Source organism: Dermochelys coriacea, chromosome 3 (assembly GCF_009764565.3).
Source record: "Dermochelys coriacea isolate rDerCor1 chromosome 3, rDerCor1.pri.v4, whole genome shotgun sequence".
Lineage (NCBI taxonomy): Eukaryota > Metazoa > Chordata > Testudines > Dermochelyidae > Dermochelys > Dermochelys coriacea.
Window position 1 is genome coordinate 85,236,974 of NC_050070.1, and position 19,660 is coordinate 85,256,633.

Consider the following 19,660-nt stretch of genomic DNA (forward strand, 5'->3'; position numbering starts at 1 on the left):
CCTTCTTGGCAACAAGGGCACACTGCTGACTCATATCCAGCTTCTCGTCCACTGTCACCCCTAGGTCCTTTTCCGCAGAACTGCTGCCGAGCCATTCGGTCCCTAGTCTGTAGCGGTGCATTGGATTCTTCCATCCTAAGTGCAGGACCCTGCACTTATCCTTATTGAACCTCATTAGATTTCTTTTGGCCCAATCTTCCAATTTGTCTAGGTCCTTCTGTATCCTATCCCTCCCCTCCAGCGTATCTACCACTCCTCCCAGTTTAGTATCATCCGCAAATTTGCTGAGAGTGCAATCCACACCATCCTCCAGATCATTTATGAAGATATTGAACAAAACGGGCCCCAGGACCGACCCCTGGGGCACTCCACTTGACACCGGCTGCCAACTAGACATGGAGCCATTGATCACTACCCGTTGAGCCCGACAATCTAGCCAGCTTTCTACCCACCTTATAGTGCATTCATCCAGCCCATACTTCCTTAACTTGCTGACAAGAATGCTGTGGGAGACCGTGTCAAAAGCTTTGCTAAAGTCAAGAAACAATACATCCACTGCTTTCCCTTCATCCACAGAACCAGTAATCTCATCATAAAAGGCGATTAGATTAGTCAGGCATGACCTTCCCTTGGTGAATCCATGCTGACTGTTCCTGATCACTTTCCTCTCCTCTAAGTGCTTCAGGATTGATTCTTTGAGGACCTGCTCCATGATTTTTCCAGGGACTGAGGTGAGGCTGACCGGCCTGTAGTTCCCAGGATCCTCCTTCTTCCCTTTTTTAAAGATGGGCACTACATTAGCCTTTTTCCAGTCATCCGGGACTTCCCCCGTTCGCCACGAGTTTTCAAAGATAATGGCCAAGGGCTCTGCAATCACAGCCGCCAATTCCTTCAGCACTCTCGGATGCAATTCGTCCGGCCCCATGGACTTGTGCACGTCCAGCTTTTCTAAATAGTCCCTAACCACCTCTATCTCTACAGAGGGCTGGCCATCTCTTCCCCATTTTGTGTTGCCCAGCACAGCAGTCTGGGAGCTGACCTTGTTAGTGAAAACAGAAGCAAAAAAAGCATTGAGTACATTAGCTTTTTCCACATCCTCTGTCACTAGCTTGCCTCCCTCATTCAGTAAGGGGCCCACACTTTCCTTGGCTTTCTTCTTGTTGCCAACATACCTGAAGAAACCCTTCTTGTTACTCTTGACATCTCTTGCTAGCTGCAGCTCCAGGTGCGATTTGGCCCTCCTGATATCTTTCCTACATGCCCGAGCAATATTTTTATACTCTTCCCTGGTCATATGTCCAACCTTCCACTTCTTGTAAGCTTCTTTTTTATGTTTAAGATCCGCTAGGATTTCACCATTAAGCCAAGCTGGTCGCCTGCCATATTTACTATTCTTTCGACTCAACCTCAGAGGAGGTTCATTGCTGCCTGATATGCCACCAGAACAAAAGCAGCTGGTGCTAGTATTGCCCATATCAGTACTAGACTCAATGGATGCCCCAGGTCCAGAACCGGAGTCAATGGTATGGAGTCTCTGACTTCCCTGCATGGTAGTGTTTGAGAGGACCTACTCCCATGCACTGGCATTCACACCATGCTAGTCTGTGATCTTTCTGGAGGAACCAGACAAGTCCCCATGTGACCTGAAGTGGCCACGATCGGTCCTATGTGACCTTTTCCTTGCCACACTCAACGGGCAGCAACTTCACTCTCTTCAGAGAGGTACCAGTTGGAGGATGCGAAGTGGCAGCACTCTGAGGCTGACCTCCACTCCAGTAGAGCCTGGGTGCTGAAGCAGGTGCTGCTTTAGACAAAGATCTCTTGCAACTTGAGACCATTTCATGAGTGATTTGCAAATTGAACACTGCTCCTTGAAGTGGGCTTTGCCTAAGCACAGCAAGCATTGGGTGTGGGGAATGCTCCCCCACACAACAGTGAGGGCATCACCAGGGAAATACTTAAACAAAAGCTAATTAACACTATATTAAGGGTACTAATTAACTATACATATAGAAAAAGTCACTAAGAAATAGAGAGGTTGCAAGGTTACAAATCATACAGAGCTGACTCCAGCCACTGAAGGGGGTCGGGGCAGCACCACCTCATATAGCCAGGGGCTATGGCCATAAGATGTGAGAGCTGCCCCTCTATGGGTATTATGAGGCAAAATTCTCTGGCTCCAGTGCACTGGGTGTGCACACACCTAAGTGGAATATATAGTTGCATTTACTTGAGCTCTGAATTCAGTCCAAAATTGCATTGGCTTTTTTTGTATATGGATGTGGCTGACATGCAGTATAAATTAGACAGCATGAGACACAATTTTGCAATATCATCTAGTTCTCTTTTAGTGTTGTTTCACAGGTTTCTCCCTCATGGAACATATTCATTCTGATTATTGCCCCCCCCCATACGTACCATGGGTTACATTTTCAAAAGTACCTAAGTTACTTAGAAGCTTAAGTATAATTATAAAAGACTAAGTGATTTAGGCACTTTTGAAAATCTTACCCTTCAGATCCTAAGTAATGCCAGAAAAAGGGTGATGTTATTAAAAAAGCAACAGCTAAGAACATTTACCATTTATTAAACCAAACTGTTATTTTTAACAGTTACATAAGTTACACAGCATGTTTAAGTCAGAAGATTTCACACAGAAAAAATTTAAACTTTTGTATGCAGGCAAAATAGTACCACACGATATGTACCTGGGAGGGAGGGGGAAACCTCTAAACATTCAAATAAGGCCATAATTATTTAAAAAACAACAATAAAACAATAAAAGCCCCCAAAGATCCTTTTTTCCTTTCATTGTGTTCAGTGCTGCTAACTTTATGTACCTTCTTAGTGTACAGATGTATATCTTGATAGCTAGGTTTTTAAAAACATTTATCAAAAATGGAATAAGGCTCATTAGTACATACAGCTGCCCTCGGAATTTCAATCAGTACCTTCATTAACATAAAATTCACAAAGTGCACAGTTAAGATATGCCAAAAAATTGAAACTGCTACTCTACCAACAGCTGCCCATGCTCAATACTTAGTGGTCTATTGGAACAAAATATGTTCTTTCAAAAAAAGAAAAGCCACTGTAAAACATTTAGTTTCAAACATGTGCTAGTAGTTTTCTTGTAAACTGAAAAGTAGAAAAACATGGATTAATGATGTGTAGTGTAAAGAAAAAAAATACAAAAAACACTAGAAATGACCATCAAATGTTTTCAAAGAACAATCACCACAATGGACATTAGCATTCAGTGTATATCAATGTATCTATTTTACTCCAACCAATCCACTTCATCAAACTCTGAATCATCTTCTGAATCACTGTATTCCACAGCAATGCGGCGAGACAATATAGTGGCAACATCATTCTCAATGCGCTCATGTTTAGCTTCTTGTTCACGCTGCTCTTCGACTTTGCGTAGCTGAATACCTAAATCACAAACATAATAATAATAAATTCTTTATTCTTATGCATAATACTTTTACCCACAGCTCTCAACTTGCTTAGCAAACAAAAACAAACTGACTGAGAACACTGCCTGTCAGAGAGGTAACTAATATTATATTCATTTTAAGAATAGGAATTGCTGTACTAGATCAGAAGTCCGTCTAGTACACTATCCTACCTCTGAAAGTAGCTCGTAGCAGCTGTTTCTGAGAAATAAACCCTAAAAACAGTAACTCTGTAGTGACACCATACAATAACTATATAATTATGATCAAAACATTTCAGTATCTATGTTCCCAGATTAAATTAAACTGATTTTTAAATACAGTTTTTTCATATTTTTTTCTCTTCATGGTTTCACTTAAGGTTGCTTGAGTACCTTAACATACTTGGATTGCCTTTATGTGTAATCTTAAATCTGAATTTCCTGGTTTGGAATGCTAGGTTTGGGAATAATTAAAACATCTCTGTTGTATTTTTTACCTTAAGTTTCACACTCTGAATCGCAACTCCCACTTAATATAGTGTTTTGTTTGGGAATGTCCTTGTTTAAAAAATAAAATACTAAAAATGTCCATTTCCAAAGAAAATAGTGCGAGATATTTTTCATAATTTGAAGGTGTATAGTATGAATCTTAAAAAAAAAATTATACTTTTAAGGCCAGATTCAGCAGTGCAAAAGCACAGGGCAAAACAGCTGAAGTCTATTGGTGAATCTGGCAATTGCAATTGAATTTTTGTATAGAAGGGTGTGTTACAGAGACCCCTCTCTCTGTGAAAGGAGAGATGAGGAAATCCGAGTTCCAACGTTTCTGCACTTTAAAGAACCTCAGTTCCCTCAGCAGGGCTGCCTTGGTGAATTATACATGACTGGTACCTCCCCATACCAGAGGGGGGACCAGCTAAAGGGGAGGATATGTGACCTGCCAACTTGCCTCATCTCCAGCCTGGAGCCGCTGTACCCCCCCCCCGCCCCATGTTACCTGTGTGTGTGTGGGGGGGAGCTTTGTCCTCCCACTGCACTGGCTCCCGCCTCTGGCACCTTTGGCTGCCCTCCCTGGCAGCCAGGCCTGGGTGGGGAGCAGGCCAAAGCCACTGCAGGTCACTGCTCCTTCCCTGGGAGAGAACTGGCTGGGGAGGGGCGGCAGCCGACTCCTTGCCCAGGCTCAGCTTCCGTGAACAGGGGCTGACTCCAAGCATGCCAGGGAGCAGCGGGGGCTTTGGGTTGCTCAGCCGCAATCCTGGGAAGCCCACCTGGGCAGGGGGCAGCCCGCCATCTCTACAGCCAGGTGCTCTCCCAGGCAGTTGCTATGTTTCACTGGGCAACGTCCCAGCACAGCCAGAAGTAGCTCTGTCCCCGCCCCTTCTGCTTCCCACCCAGATGGCTGCTGGGAGGTGTGGGTGGGGAGCACTTGACCCTGCGTGCCCCCCTTGACTCATTGCCACTGTCTGGTGTGCAGTGCAGTGGAGCAGCAGTGCATGGGAAGCCTTTCAAACTCTGATGTCCAAGGTAGCATGTGGCCATGGACCCTTTAAAAGTAACTTCCTATCAATAAGAATTCTTGGCACACATGTCCAGTTTTCCTCATGCCACTGAGTCTTTACAAGCAACAAATTTTTGAATGCAAAATAGCTACAGAGAAAGGGTGGTGATTGATAGAGTTACTTCTAATGTCACAAAGGCCTCATTTAAGTTACCTGAGCTGGTGAGCTGACCGTAACTTTTATAATCATAACAATCATTAATAACTTTACTTAATTACAACCTAATTGTTTCCAAGTATATAGTATAGGCACAATATATTTCAATGAATTTTAGCTAAAGAAATTTGAAGAGTTTGCAAGTCTATTGTTAAAAGCATTTGGGACACGAAAAGACTGACAAATGTTATACGTCTTACACAACTCGTTTTAAATTTGATTTTAATGCAAACTCATTAACTGATTCATTTCAGAAAGTTCATTCTATACCCAAAGAGTAAATGTTGGGGAGGCTGAATCCCTGCTTCAATCACAAAATAGAACTCATCCTTAACTATGGGGTGCTGACTGGTGCCTCCACAATGTTAAACAATAAAGATTCTAGTAAGGAGCCTTTGAGCACTTGGCCAGTCTTCAACAGGGCAAAAATTTAAAAATCTATTTTTACTCCATTTCCTGGCTCTTAGGCAGGTTTTAATCTGTGACACTACTCTACTTTTCACCCCAGGGTTACTCAGTTTTCTTAATTGTGTCTTCTGTAGGATTCTGTCAAAAGGTTTTAGAAACTCAAATGAATTATGCCAGTGGGTTCTCCTTATATGCTTTTTTGCTGACATCTTCAAATAATTCTAACAGATTAGAGAGGAATGATTTCCTTTTAGAGAATTCATGCTAGTTATTAGATGTAGGTGTTCTATACCTATGTTTTTAGTTGTCATTTCAATCCATTTACTGGTACTAGAGCAAAGCTAACTAGTCTGATTCCCAGGATCATCCTGACCAGTTTTTGTAAAGATCTATTTATCATTTGTTACCATCCAGTTCTCTGGTATAGTGACTTACTTCACAGAAAGATTGCATTTTTTTTTAAAGCACCTCAATTACTTCATTCTGAAGTTCCTTCAGAACCCTTTGATTTATACTGTTCCGTGTCCTGTTGATTGAGTAAAGTGAGGTATAACGAGGTTAAAACAAGTGACTTTCCTTAGGTAACATGATTTGCAGCAGGGGATATAACCCAGGAGTCTATCCTCTCTCACTTCTCTGCTCTAATCTAGAAAACACTTGCTTATTGTAAACCATGTTACATCTCCAAGTACAAATTCTGCTCTGTATGTTGAAGAGTATGCAGGGAAGCCTCTCCCAGTGTACCGAAAAACACTGGAGAAGGATTCCAACTAGTATTCAGGGCAGTACTAGAAGAGACCCTATAACCATGCACCAGCAGCCCCGGTCCTAACGGTTCATGGTTGGACCACCAGTGCACATGTTGTGATGTGAAGAATGTGCAAGATAGGAGATCATCAGTAAGGTGCTGAACCCCAGAAGGTTCCCCCATCCCTTTTGTTCTTCTGCCTTTTGTTGGCAAGATGGTTCTGGGACCTACTGGTCCACTAGGCAGCTCAGAGTTACAAAACAAAATGAAACAAAACCCTTACTGATTTAATCTTTTAAAAAAACTGCTGAATATTGTCCTTACATTGTTATTGCACTACAGTAATGTGCGTGAGGGATGCTTATATAAAAACAGGATTAAAACCCATATGCCAATCTGTCTGCTCTGCTGTTAGCTAATAGCTGTTGTGAAAAATATTCTTCCAACATTTTTGCTTTCCACACAATTTGGAACAAATGTATCAAGAGATAGTCTTCAGATAATTAGAAATGAAAAGATAATCTCCATAGATCATCTAGAAACGTATACATTTCCTTAGCTAACTTTTATGGAGAACTGGTTTTTGCATTCTAAACTACACTCCTGATAGGTGCAATTATGAGTTGAACAAAATCTGTCTACTTGGCAAGCTGCAGAATACAAATATTGTACAGAATACAAAGCACACCAGATTTAAGATACTCTTGTCAAATCTTTTTTCCAGAGGTATAAATTATTCCATCTGTTAAAAGTACATTCGTTTTATTAAACTGCTGAGACCAACTTCTGCTGTTCTTTTAGTGGCCAAACGTTACCTTTTCGTATTGCTTCCAGTAGAACGCTTCTGGCATCGCTGATTACAGGTAGAGTTGATGGATGGCGTTTGGGTTCAGGAGCAGGAATCACTTGGGATGGTGGAGATGGAGGCATTACTGGAGCATGAGGGCCAGGAACAATGGTTGTGGGAGGGTGAGAGAGGGTGGCAACTGAGACAGGAGATGAGGGTCGAATGCCAGGGGGAGGCAATGGAGGAGGTGGTGGGGGTGGAGGAAGTCCTTGCACTTCAGCTTGTGGAACTGGCTGAACTGGTACATTTTCACATACTTGGGCAGCTCTAGTGACTGGAGGAGAGGGCTGTGCTAGAGGTGGTGCAATTGGAGGAGGAGCTGGATGAAGAACTCCAGGAGCAATCTGGAGAGGAGCTGGTGGAGGTGGCACTGCTGGCGCTTGCAAAACAGCTGCTGGAGGTGGTGGTGGTGGAGGCATGGGTGGGGGAGGAGTGGAAGTCATTGCAGCTCTCAATGAAGAAGTTGACAAAGCAGATGGAAGAGGAGGAGGAGGAGGAGGGGGAGGTGTGGGGCTCACAAACACTGGTGTCCTGCCTGTTGCTGGTGACTGAGGACGATTTTCTATCAAACCTGTGGTAGAGCTGAAATACACAATAGTAGGACAAGTTATTAAAACCACAAAGTGGAAAAACTGGCTAATATAATTATATTTACATTTTTTTTGCTTGTTAATATTTAAGATCAGTAATTAGGGTTATAAAAAAGCTAAATGTATGTGACAACTGCATGGCTACTGCAGATCCCCATGAAGTCAAATTTACCCACTCTAAAGGCTAATTTTTAATTATTTGGGTAGAACATACATCAGCCTTTTCCTTGCTAGCCTATATATATACACTCAGGCAAATACCTGAATTTATTTCTCTTATCAAAGGTTTCCTACAGTAAGCAAGATTTTCCCTACACATAGTAGTAAATCCAGAGATTTATTCAAAGTATGAGGACAAGCTCGTAGAATATGGCAGTCTTGATTAATTCCCTTTATTCTAAAGTGGGGCTGTCAATTGCTGTTAACTCAAAACAAATTAACCCGATTAAAAAATTAATTAATGATTAACTGCAATTTTAATTGCACTATTAAATAATAAAATATCAATTTAAATTTATTACAAATATTTTTGGAAGTTTTTCTACATTTTCAAATATATTGATTTGAATTACAACACAGAATACAAAGCGTACAGTGCTCACTTTATATTATTATTTTTTATTACAAATATTTGCACTGTAAAAAAGAAAAACAAAAGAAATAGAAAAAGAAATTCACCTCATACAAGTACTGTAGTGCAACCACTTTATCATGAAAGTGCAACTTACAAATGTAGATTTTTTTTGGTTACCTAACTGCACTCAAAACCAAAACAATGTAAAACTTTAGTGCCTACAAGTCCACTCAGTCCTACTTCCTGTTTAGTCAATCGCTAAGACAAAAGTTTGTTTACATTTCCAGGAGGTAATGCTGCCTGCTTCTTACTTACAGTGTCACCTGAAAGTGAGAACAAGTGTTCGAATGGCACTTTTGTAGCTGGACTTGCAAGGTATTTATGTGCCAGATATGCTAAACATTCATATGCCCTTTCATGCTTTGACCACCATTCCAGAGGACATGCTTCCATTCTGATGACGCTCGTTAAAAAAAAATGTGTTAATTAAATTTGTAACTGAACTCCTTGGGAGAGAACTGTATGTCTTCTGCTCTCTGGTTTTACCTACGTTCTGCCTTATATTTTGTGTTATGGCAGTCTCAGATGAAGACCTAGCACATGTTGTTCAATTTTAAAACACTTTCACTGCAGATTTGACAAAACACAAAGAAGGTATCAATGTGAGATTTCTAAAGATAGCTACAGCACTCAACCCAAGGTTTAAGAACCTGAAGTGCCTTCCAAAATTTGAGTGGACAAGATGTGGAACATGCAGAAACTACAGAACTGGAACCACCTTGTGTTGGTGGCATCTGACTCAGATGATGAAAATGAACATGTGTCATCAGCAAGTTTATCGTTTTTACAGTGCAATTATTTGTAATAAAAATAATATAAAATCAGCACTGTACACTTTGTATTCTATGTTATAATTGAAATCAATATATTGGAAAATGTGGAAAACACCAAAAATATTTAAATAAATGTATTTTATTATTAAGAGTTTAATTAAAACTGTGATTTATTGCAGTTATTTTTTAAATCTCACAATTAATTACCATTATTTTTTTTCATCGTTTGAAAGCCCTATACTAAAGGGACTATTTTTACAGAATGATTACCTAGATAAAATTACTTTGAAACTGAGATATGGGTTTAAGTTCATTGATGGTCCAGTGGTACCGTACAAGATTAGTCATGCATAGCTATATACACATAAGACACTCCTGTCTAGTTCAGTGTGGGACCCTTTTCAGTCCTCAAAGAGACAAGAGATGACTGTAAATGTTATTTTTTAAAGTACAAACTGTTAGAGGAATTTCTCAATCAGAATACCCAGGTAGGAAAATTTAACACTCATAACAAGAAAATGTTAACCCAATAAAAGAGGTATATTTCTGTGTATAGCCCTTGGATAGTGGAAATACTTTCATTTGGACAGAGATTAAACTATTTTGCTGAAATAACAACATACTCTAGATCGACTTTTGTATATTCCAGATAAAGATAAGGGGAACCCTATAAAAATATAATTCATAAAGTATGACTTTGCTTGGAAAAATACTGTCAGGATGATTGGTTTAGATGGTATCCCAATATTCCACCCAGTGTTAGAAAGGCATAAAGAGAAATGATGTCTAATTTAATCTATTTTGTAGACTATTGTCTATGTCAGTGGTTTTCAAACTTATTTGATCACACTCCCCCTTCTTTGTGTCTCTAATTTACACCCCCCACCACACATGAACATATACCTATTTAAAAAAAAAGTCAACGTGCAATTCTGACTAAAAACTAAAACCAGTAAACCATTGATTCAAACAGAGCCAATGATCCATTATAATAAGAGCAAAACTGTGACTGTGGTTGAAGCTTACAATTCAATGTGCAGACTGCGTTGTACCAAATGGAATAACATACAGATAGTAATGAATGACTTTGTACAATGCTATGCAAGCTTAACAGAAATCTGTCAAAATGTACAGTGCCATCCGAGAACCTGATATGTCTGGAGGAATCAGATTTGCTAGTTACTCGTTGCTGTGGGTAAAATATGTGCAGTACATTTTTTCCCCCCTAAAGCGTCTCATGCCCCCCAGAATACATTGCACGCCCCCTGCCCAGGGCAGCCCTCCACCCAGTCTGAGAACCTCTGGTCTATGTTGCTCTCTGGGCTGAAATCAAGTACAGTAATGATGCTGCTTGCTTCTTCAAAGCAAAGTCTTGCGTATTTAGACCTTTTTCAGAGTTGTACGTCAGTTTATTGTTGGAAAGTTGTTCCAAACTTGACTCCTTACCTAATACAAGGAGGTATGGGTTTCACATCTCCTGCTCCATGCATTGGTGGAGGGGGTGGTGGCTCATGTGGTCTGACCAACACTCGCTCCTCAGCTCTGCTCAGAAGTTCAGTCATCTGACTATAGGGTAATGCAGAAAGGGAGTAGGATCCATCCATATGATCCACATATGGCTGAGGTCTAAGAAAAAACAAAGGCAATTTTCCACTTCAAAATTGTCTTGCTGATGATCACAGACAAAATCATTCATTACTCAGCTCAGCTACTATTTTATACTTCAGTTTGATCTCTGAATTAAATTCCCTTTCTGCACAAGAGATGCCAATCGAACCGTGGTTTTTAATTTTTTTTCTTTTCCCTTTCTGCCCTACTGCTTCTAGCAATTCAAATGTTAAAACAATTTTTCATTGGTAAACCCATACAATTCCTATAGTATGTGTGTGTGTGATGTTAGTGTTTATTATTCAGACTTTACTGAATTAAACAAATATAACAGTGTTATTAGAAACAGGTTTACAATATGAAACAATCATGTACCTGTAGTGGTTTGTGATTCACAATCTTTTCATATGCAAACATTCTTTTACTACTTTCCTAAATTCATTTGTCAAGGCATTACTGTATTTGACTGTCTTGTGGACACACAACTTACAGGTAGAGTTCAACTGATCTCCTCCCAAACACAATGTTGCAAGCTAATATACTTCAACAAGATAAAGTGTACTATAATGTAGTAGCAGTAAAATGAAGATAACTCATCAACAGCTTAAAATACTTCAGTCTCCTGTTAAAATCAATCTCTGTTTATGACTTAAATATCTGACCCAACACCAATTAAGAAATGTTTACAGATGTAACTGTTTAATTAAAATGTTGATAAAGATCACAATTTCTCTGAAGTCAGAGGAAAAATGTTTGCAGAACACTTTCTAACTACTGATGGTTCTGCTGTAGGTTTCTGGATAGTGCTCATGACTGTAATGTCTAAGCACAGTATTCATAGAATCAGAGATTATCAGGGTTGGAAGGGAACTCGGGAGGTCATCTAGTTCAACCCCCTGTTCAAAGCAGGACCAATCTCCAACTAAATCATCCCAGCCAGGGTTTTGTCAAGCCTGATCTTAAAAACCTAGATAGTCACTGTTGATCCTTGGGGCTCTGAGTTTTCAAGTGGTTCTGCAATCACTTTGCTGTGGAATCTGGCATATACCTGCATGAGGGGTGTGGCAGGGAGGGTGATGTACTCATTATGGGGAGCTAACACAGTGGAATACACCTATAGGGGTTTTTTTCACAGAAGAGCTGCACTTTAATGAGGGTTTCATCATAACCTGACAGGTTTCAGAGTAGCAACCGTGTTAGTCTGTATTCGCAAAAAGAAAAGGAGTACTTGTGGCACCTTAGAGACTAACAAATTTATTTGAGCATAAGCTTTCGTCCGATGAAGTGAGCTGTAGCTCACGAAAGCTTATGCTCAAATAAATTTGTTAGTCTCTAAGGTGCCACAAGTACTCCTTTTCTTATCATAACCTGAGTTGTAAATTACAAATTGAAATGCACTTGAAACCATTTTTGACTTTTCACTGTACATCACTGTAAGTCGAGTTTTTACTCGGTCAGAGTTTTCAAGAGGCAGGTTTTTTATTTCAGACACAACATCCTGGATCCTACAGTCTGCAGCAGGTAACAACTAGATTCATAGATACTAAGGTCAGAAGGGACCATTCTGATCATCTAGTCCGACCTCCTGCACAGCGCAGGCCACAGAATCTCACCCACCCACTCCTACGAAAAACCTCACCTATGTCTGAGCTATTGAAGTCCTCAAATCCTGGTTTAAAGACTTCAAGGAGCAGAGAAGCCTCCCTCAAGTCACCCATGCCCCGTGCTACAGAGGAAGGTGAAAAACCTCCAGGGCCTCTCCAATCTGCCCTGGAGGAAAATTCCTTCCCGACCCCAAATATGGCAATCAGCTAAACCCTGAGCATATGGGCAAGATTCACCAGCCAGATACTACAGAAAATTCTTTCCTGGGTAACTCAGATCCCATCCATCTAATATCCCATCTCAGGGGATTAGGCCTATTTACCCTGAATATTTAAAGATCAATTACTTACCAGAATCACATTATCCCATCATACCATCTCCTCCATAAACTTATCGAGTAGAATCTTAAAACCAGATAGATCTTTTGCCCCCACTGCATCCCTTGGAAGGCTATTCCAAAACCTCACTCCTCTGATGGTTAGAAACCTTCGTCTAATTTCAAGTCTAAACTTCCTGGTGGCCAGTTTATATCCATTTGTTCTTGGGTCCACATTGGTGCTGAGCTTAAATAATTCCTCTCCCTCTCCTGTATTTATCCCTCTGATATATTTATAGAGAGCAATCATATCTCCCCTCAACCTTCTTTTAGTTAGGCTAAACAAGCCAAGCTCCTTAAGTCTCCTTTCATAAGACAAGTTTTCCATTCCTCGGATCATCCTAGTAGCTCTTCTCTGTACCTGTTCCAGTTTGAATTCATTCTTTTTAAACATGGGAGACCAGAACTGCACACAGTATTCTAGGTGAGGTCTCACCAGTGCCTTGTATAATGGTACTAAAACCTCCTTATCCCTACTGGAAATGCCTCTCCTGATGCATCCCAAAACCGTATTAGCTTTTTTCACAGCCATATCACATTGGCAGCTCATAGTCATCCTATGATCAACCGATACTCCAAGGTCCTTCTCCTCTTCTGTTACTTCTAATTGATGCGTCCCAAACTTATAACTAAATTTCTTGTTATTAATCCCTAAATGCATAACCTTACACTTCTCACTATTAAATTTCATCCTATTACTATTACTCCAGTTTACAAGGTCATCCAGATCCTCCTGTATAATATCCCGATCCTTCTCTGAATTGGCAATACCTCTCAGCTTTGTATCATCTGCAAACATTATTAGCACACTCCCACTTTTTGTGTCAAGGTCAGTAATAAAAAGATTAAATAAGATTGGTCCCAAAACCGATCCCTGAGGAACTCCACTGGTAACCTCTCTCCAACCTGACAGTTCGCCTTTCAGTAGGACCCGTTGCCGTCTCCCCTTTAACCAATTCCTTATCCACCTTTTGATGTTCATATTGATCCCCATCTTCTCCAATTTAACTAATAATTCCCCATGTGGCACGGTATCAAATGCCTTACTGAAATCTAGGTAAATTAGATCCACTGCATTTCCTTTATCTAAAAAATGTGTTACTTTTTCAAAAAAGGAGATTAGGTTGGTTTGGCACGATCTACCTTTTGTAAAACCATGTTGTATTTTGTCCCATTTACCATTGACTTCAATGTCCTTAACTAATTTCTCCTTCAAAATTTTTTTCCAGGACCTTGCATACTACAGATGTCAAACTAACTGGCCTGTAGTTACCCGGATCACTTTTTTTTCCTTTCTTAAAAATAGGAACTATATTAGCAATTCTCCAATCATTCGGTACTACTCCTGAGTTTACAGATTCATTAAAAATTCCTGCTAATGGGCTTGCAATTTCAGGTGCCAATTCCTTTAATATTCTTGGATGAAGATTATCTGGGCCCCCCGATTTAGTCCCATTAAGCTGTTTCAGTTTCGCTTCTACCTCAGATATGGTAATATCTACCTCTATCCTCCTTCCCATTTGTCATGCTACCATTATCCCCAAGATCCTCTTTAGCCTTATTAAAGACTGAGGCAAAGTATTTGTTTAGATATTGGGCCATGCCTAGATTATCTTTAACCTCCACTCCATCCTCAGTGTTTAGCGACCCCACTTCTTCTTTCTTAGTTTTCTTCTTATTTATATGGCTTTAGAACCTTTTACTATTGGTTTTAATTCCCTTTGCAAGGTCCAACTCTACTCAACTTTTAGCCTGTCTCACTTTATCCCTACATGTTCTGACCTCAATAAGGTAGCTTTCCTTGCTGATCCCTCCCATCTTCCACTCCCTGTATGCTTTCTGCTTCTTCTTAAATCACCTCTCTAAGATGCTTGCTCATCCAGCTTGGTCTACAACTCCTTCCTATGAATTTTTTCCCCTTTCTTGGGATACAGGCTTCCGATAGCTTCTGCAGCTTTGATTTAAAGTAATCCCAGGCCTCCTCTACCTTTAGATCCATAAGTTCTTCAGTCCAATCCACTTCCCTAACTAATTTCCTTAATTTTTGAAAGTCAGCCCTTTTGAAATCAAAAACTCTAGTTGCAGATTTATTTTTGTTAATCCTTCCATTTAGTTTGAACTGAATTAGCTCATGATCACTTGAGCCAAGATTGTCCCCTACAGCCATTTCTTCTATGAGGTCCTCGCTACTCACCAAAATTAAATGTAAAATGGCATCCCCTCTAGTCGGTTCAGCAACTACTTGATGAAGGAATCCATCAGCTATCGCATCTAGGAAAATCTGAGCCCTATTATTATTACTAGCACTGGTCCTCCAGTCTATATCTGGGAAGTTAAAGTCTCCCATGATCACGCAGTCTCCATTAGTATTTACTTTATTAAAAACATTAAAAAGGGCTCTATCCATATCCAAATTAGATCCCAGAGGTCTATAGCACACCCCAAGCACTATTGTAGGAGAGGCTTTACTAGTTATCTTCCCCAATGTAATTTTTGCCTAGACGGACTTTGTCTTATCCATTGCATCGCTTCTTATTTCTTTACATTCTACCTCATCACTGATATACAATACTACTCCACCACCTTTACCTTTGTTTCTGTCTTTCCTAAACAGCACATACCCTTCAATACCTGTAGTCCAGTCATGACTACTATTCCACCATGTTTCTGTTATCCCTATAATATCTGGTTTCATTTCCTGCACCAGTAGCTCTGGTTCCTCCATTTTGTTACCTAGGCTCCTCGCATTGGTGTACAAACATCTTAATTTTTGCTGTTTGGCCTCGCTCACATTTTGTACCCTATTAGGCACAGTCATTCTACAGCCAGTATAACCTATTAGACTAGTATCCACACCGCCCTCGCTCCTTATATACATTCTCCTACCCACGGCTGTATCCTTTCTTACTTCGTCTTCTTCCCTCTCAATGCTAAAATCTGGCGTGGAGATTACCTGAACATCTCCCAACCATCTCCCCCTAATTCCTAGTTTAAAGCTCTCTTTATCAGTTGTGCCAGCCTTGATCCTAGAAGTCTATTTCCTTCCCTACTCAGATGAAGTCCATCCCGAGAGAACTGTCCTCTGTCTGTGAATGCCTCCCAGTGGCCATACATCCCAAAGCCCTCCTTATAGCACCACTGCCTAAGCCATCTGTTGACAGTCATAATCTTGTCACACCTTTGTTGCCCTTCTCTAGGAACAGGAAGGATCCCACTAAAGATCACCTGAGCCTCAATTTCCTTAAGCGTCTTCCCCAGCCTAGCATAGTCTCCCGTAATACTTTGCAGCGAGAATCTAGCCGTATCATTTGTTCCCACATGAAGGATAATTAGGGGATTCTTTCCTGCTCTCTTTAGGATCCTTTTCAACCTCAGGTCTACATCCCGTATCTTAGCACCCGGAAGACAGCACACCCTTCTATTCTCTGGATCAGCTCTGTTACAGGCCTGTCTGTTCTTCTCAATAAGGAGTCCCCTATCACATAGACCTGCCTTTTCCTGGTGACAGTGTTATTCTCCAGTCTCTCCCCTGTTCCCTCTGGCTGCAAGTTCTTTCCATTCCTATTTTCCCTTATAATCCTCTTCAACCCATCCTGTATCCTCCTGGGGCTCATATTTGGTGTAGTCTCCCTTGACTCTTCCGTTTTTCCTATAGGACTAGCCTCTCTTCTCTTCTTCCTTACCCTTCCACCTTCAACAAGTACCTGCTGAGCCCCTTCTTCATTTTCCAACTCTGCAAACCTGTTCCTAAGCTCTATTTCTCCTTCACTAGCCCGTCTTTTCCTCTGCCTGGTTCTTTTAGTCACATGCTTCCACTGACCACTTTCCTCACCCAGTCTCCCCTCAAAATTCTCCAGCCCTACTTCCATCTGTAAGCTTTTCCCTTCTGATACCTCATATCTTTGCTCCATCATCTGCTCAAACCCCTTCCTAAACTCAACGAGACTTTCCACCTGCATCTCCAAACCTCGGATCTTTTCCTCCATCAGCTCTATCAGACGCCATTTCATGCAGAAATACTATTAATAGGGCTACCAGAAAGTATATTATGAAAAGAGAATTTAGCATGTTAAGGTTTGCAGAAACTTCAATCCAATTCTAGATTCAATCAAGAGTAAATAAGTTCAGTGGTCTCATCCAAGTGGATAATTTGTTCACATCACAAAACCACCGCATAATACTGGCAGTTTCTGCTCAAGTAAATCAGAAGACTAGAACAACAGGGGTGGTCGTAGTTCAGGACTGAAATACAGTGACAGATCTGTGTGCAAGCCTGTACCAGTATATTAGACTGATAAATGAGTAACAATGACACACACCTCCACATACCCCATAGCAATGAATTCCAGAGATATAAATTATTCTTTAAAATGACAAGGTAATAATAAACCATTTAAAGCACCTGGGTGAAAGAACTTCAAAATTCGCTTTTGATAGTGGTAATTCTGTTATCACCACTGCGTTCTGAGTACTGCACCCCATATACAGTCATTTACATCATAAATATAGGTTTCAGAGTAGCAGCCGTGTTAGTCTGTATTCGCAAAAAGAAAAGGAGTACCCGTGGCACCTTAGAGACTAACAAATTTATTAGAGCATAAGCTTTCGTGAGCTACAGCTCACTTCATCGGATGCATCTGATGAAGTGAGCTGTAGCTCACGAAAGCTTATGCTCTAATAAATTTGTTAGTCTCTAAGGTATCATAAATATATTTAGCCACAGATAAGATGAATGTCTCGAAATAAAGGAAGGAAAGAAACAAAAGAAACCTTGAGTCAAAATGTGAGGCTGGGCCATTAGCAACTTCAATGTGCTTATGTAAGAGATTAGCATCATCCTCAGCAAGCTCTGGACCTTGAGCTAACTTCTGCCACTCTCGCCGTCTGTCATGAGGCGCCCTGGGCACTTTTTCCGGTTCATGAGGGCGATCTAGATTCTTCTGCTGTAAGAGTTATGCAAACAAAACTGACAGTCTTTTAAGAGAGGAATGCTTTTAAAATCGGTTACAAAACAGAGAGAGAGATCTTGATTCTAGCGCAAGAAAAAAAATTATTCAAACCAGAACAGGAAATGAAGGCCTAACAGAGGGAGACACTTCAGTTTATATGATACTTAGCTAAAGAATAACCGACTGATGGTATTAAGTTCATTCAAAATCTAAAAAACTGGCTTGAAATATGTCTTAAATGAGATTCTGAATGTGTCTCTCACATTTGCATTCTACAAGATACCATACTTATGCTATGAAATATGTAAGATATAAATGGCAAAAAACAAGCATGTAGCAGTGCTTCCCTTCAGTTTTTTCTTCTTTTTTTACAATTAAAATGTTCCCTTTCTACCATATTAACGCTAATTTATAGTAAACATTTCTCAAAAAGGTTCCAAACAACTTTCTCTATAAAACTGTTGGGAATTCAAATTTTAAAAGAAGACTCCAGAGACATCCTTTGATTCTTGTTATATGTCTTGTAAGAGCTTTTTTACTGTTGTGAAGAAATCATAACATTTGGTAAACCTGCTGTTAACTATGGTGAAACAGCATTAAAACCCTGGGCTCTTTTAATGGTGTCTTATTGCATGGAAAAATTGATTGAATTGAATGACATTGAGCCAGTTTCAATATGCTTGAAAAGATTCTATTTGTCTATATAAAGAACTGAACTTTTTAAATTGCAGAACCACTGAAGTATCATATGTGCAAGCAAACATAACCCACAGCTATTTAGCTTGGAACATAATACCTTCTGCTTTCTCTTTTCCTTTCTCTTGTCCTCGGTGTCCTGCAACATCTTTTCTTTCCATAGATCAAAGAAATATGAAGGATTGGTGTAAAACTTCAAACCTTCTTTTCCGTCATCTCTGAGGTAAAATTATCAAGATAGAACATCCTGTTTATTTGGTAGTGCATGGGACTAAATGCTGAGGCAATGTAAAGACAGCTTATTCAGTAGCTGCAGCCATCATTTTAAAACACAATATTCAGGATTTTTGCCTTGAGTACATTATCAAAAAAGTTATTACAACACATAAATTTACCTGAAGCATAATAATTAGATTTAAAATTATACCAAAGATCAATACACATGTTAAAGATAAATAAATAAGCCTCTCTACCATGGATAGCCAGGTTCATTTGGAGACTCACAAAAAACAGAGCTGAAAGAAGGAAAGATTATGTGTATTTTACAGGGTAAAGTCTACCTCAATGAAGTCACTTTTTCCTCCTGTTGTAGTTTGCTAGAGCATTTTAGGGGTCCCTTTTGGCTTATAAGATCTGCAAACAGCTCTATTGCGGCTAGGAATCTATGATAGACTAATTCTCCTACTTTTTGTATTAAACGTTTATGCTGGAAAATCCAGACACCTTGCCTCTGAGGATAACACTGTGGGAGCAATATTTTCTGATCTCTCTCTTCCTCTGTATGCTCAGCTTTTATTATTTCAGTTAGTTATTTCCAGTACTAATACTCTCATGTTAGTGCCTCTAAAACCTTCCTCCCCCATTATTCCTTGTAGTCAAATCCTTATTTGAGAAATAAGTTTTAATGCTAGTTGTGGGATAACAAGTGTCCCGAATAAATAAATCCACTCACCCTAAATTGTTTTAAAATGTTACTCTAATCTATCTCCCAACACAGTAAGTACAAGTTGTGGGACCAGTTTTTCATGTAAATAGGCATTCAACATAATTTTAGGAAAGCAACAAACCCTCAGCTCATTTTTTGTACTAACCACAACAGTGTAATCACCTGTTTTTTAAAGTTAGATTCTTACCAATTGTCATGTTATATTATTATTATTATCCAATAAATAGAAACTTGTAATGGACTAAAAATCAATGCCTTTTCCATTTTATTATGTGCTCTTCGGCATCAAATTTGCCTTGAATGTCAATGTCACAGGAAGAGAA

General features: G+C 39.9%; 1 protein-coding gene across 9 annotated transcripts in view; it reads right to left on the bottom strand.

Annotated features, from left to right (window-relative positions):
• Window positions 1–2,567: 2,567 nt before the first annotated feature.
• The window catches only part of WASF1 (WASP family member 1), a 174,321-nt gene continuing 157,228 nt past the window's right edge, over window positions 2,568–19,660 (bottom strand). For all 9 annotated transcript variants that reach the window (XM_038397605.2, XM_038397600.1, XM_038397602.2 and 6 more), the window contains 5 exons: window positions 18,492–18,609; window positions 17,517–17,689; window positions 10,604–10,783; window positions 7,129–7,742; window positions 2,568–3,438 (listed from right to left, as the gene is read on the bottom strand). In XM_038397605.2, coding sequence (XP_038253533.1) covers window positions 3,281–3,438; window positions 7,129–7,742; window positions 10,604–10,783; window positions 17,517–17,689; window positions 18,492–18,609 — 1,243 coding nt within the window. In that variant the 3' untranslated portion in view covers window positions 2,568–3,280. The remainder of the gene's footprint in view (window positions 3,439–7,128; window positions 7,743–10,603; window positions 10,784–17,516; window positions 17,690–18,491; window positions 18,610–19,660) is intronic.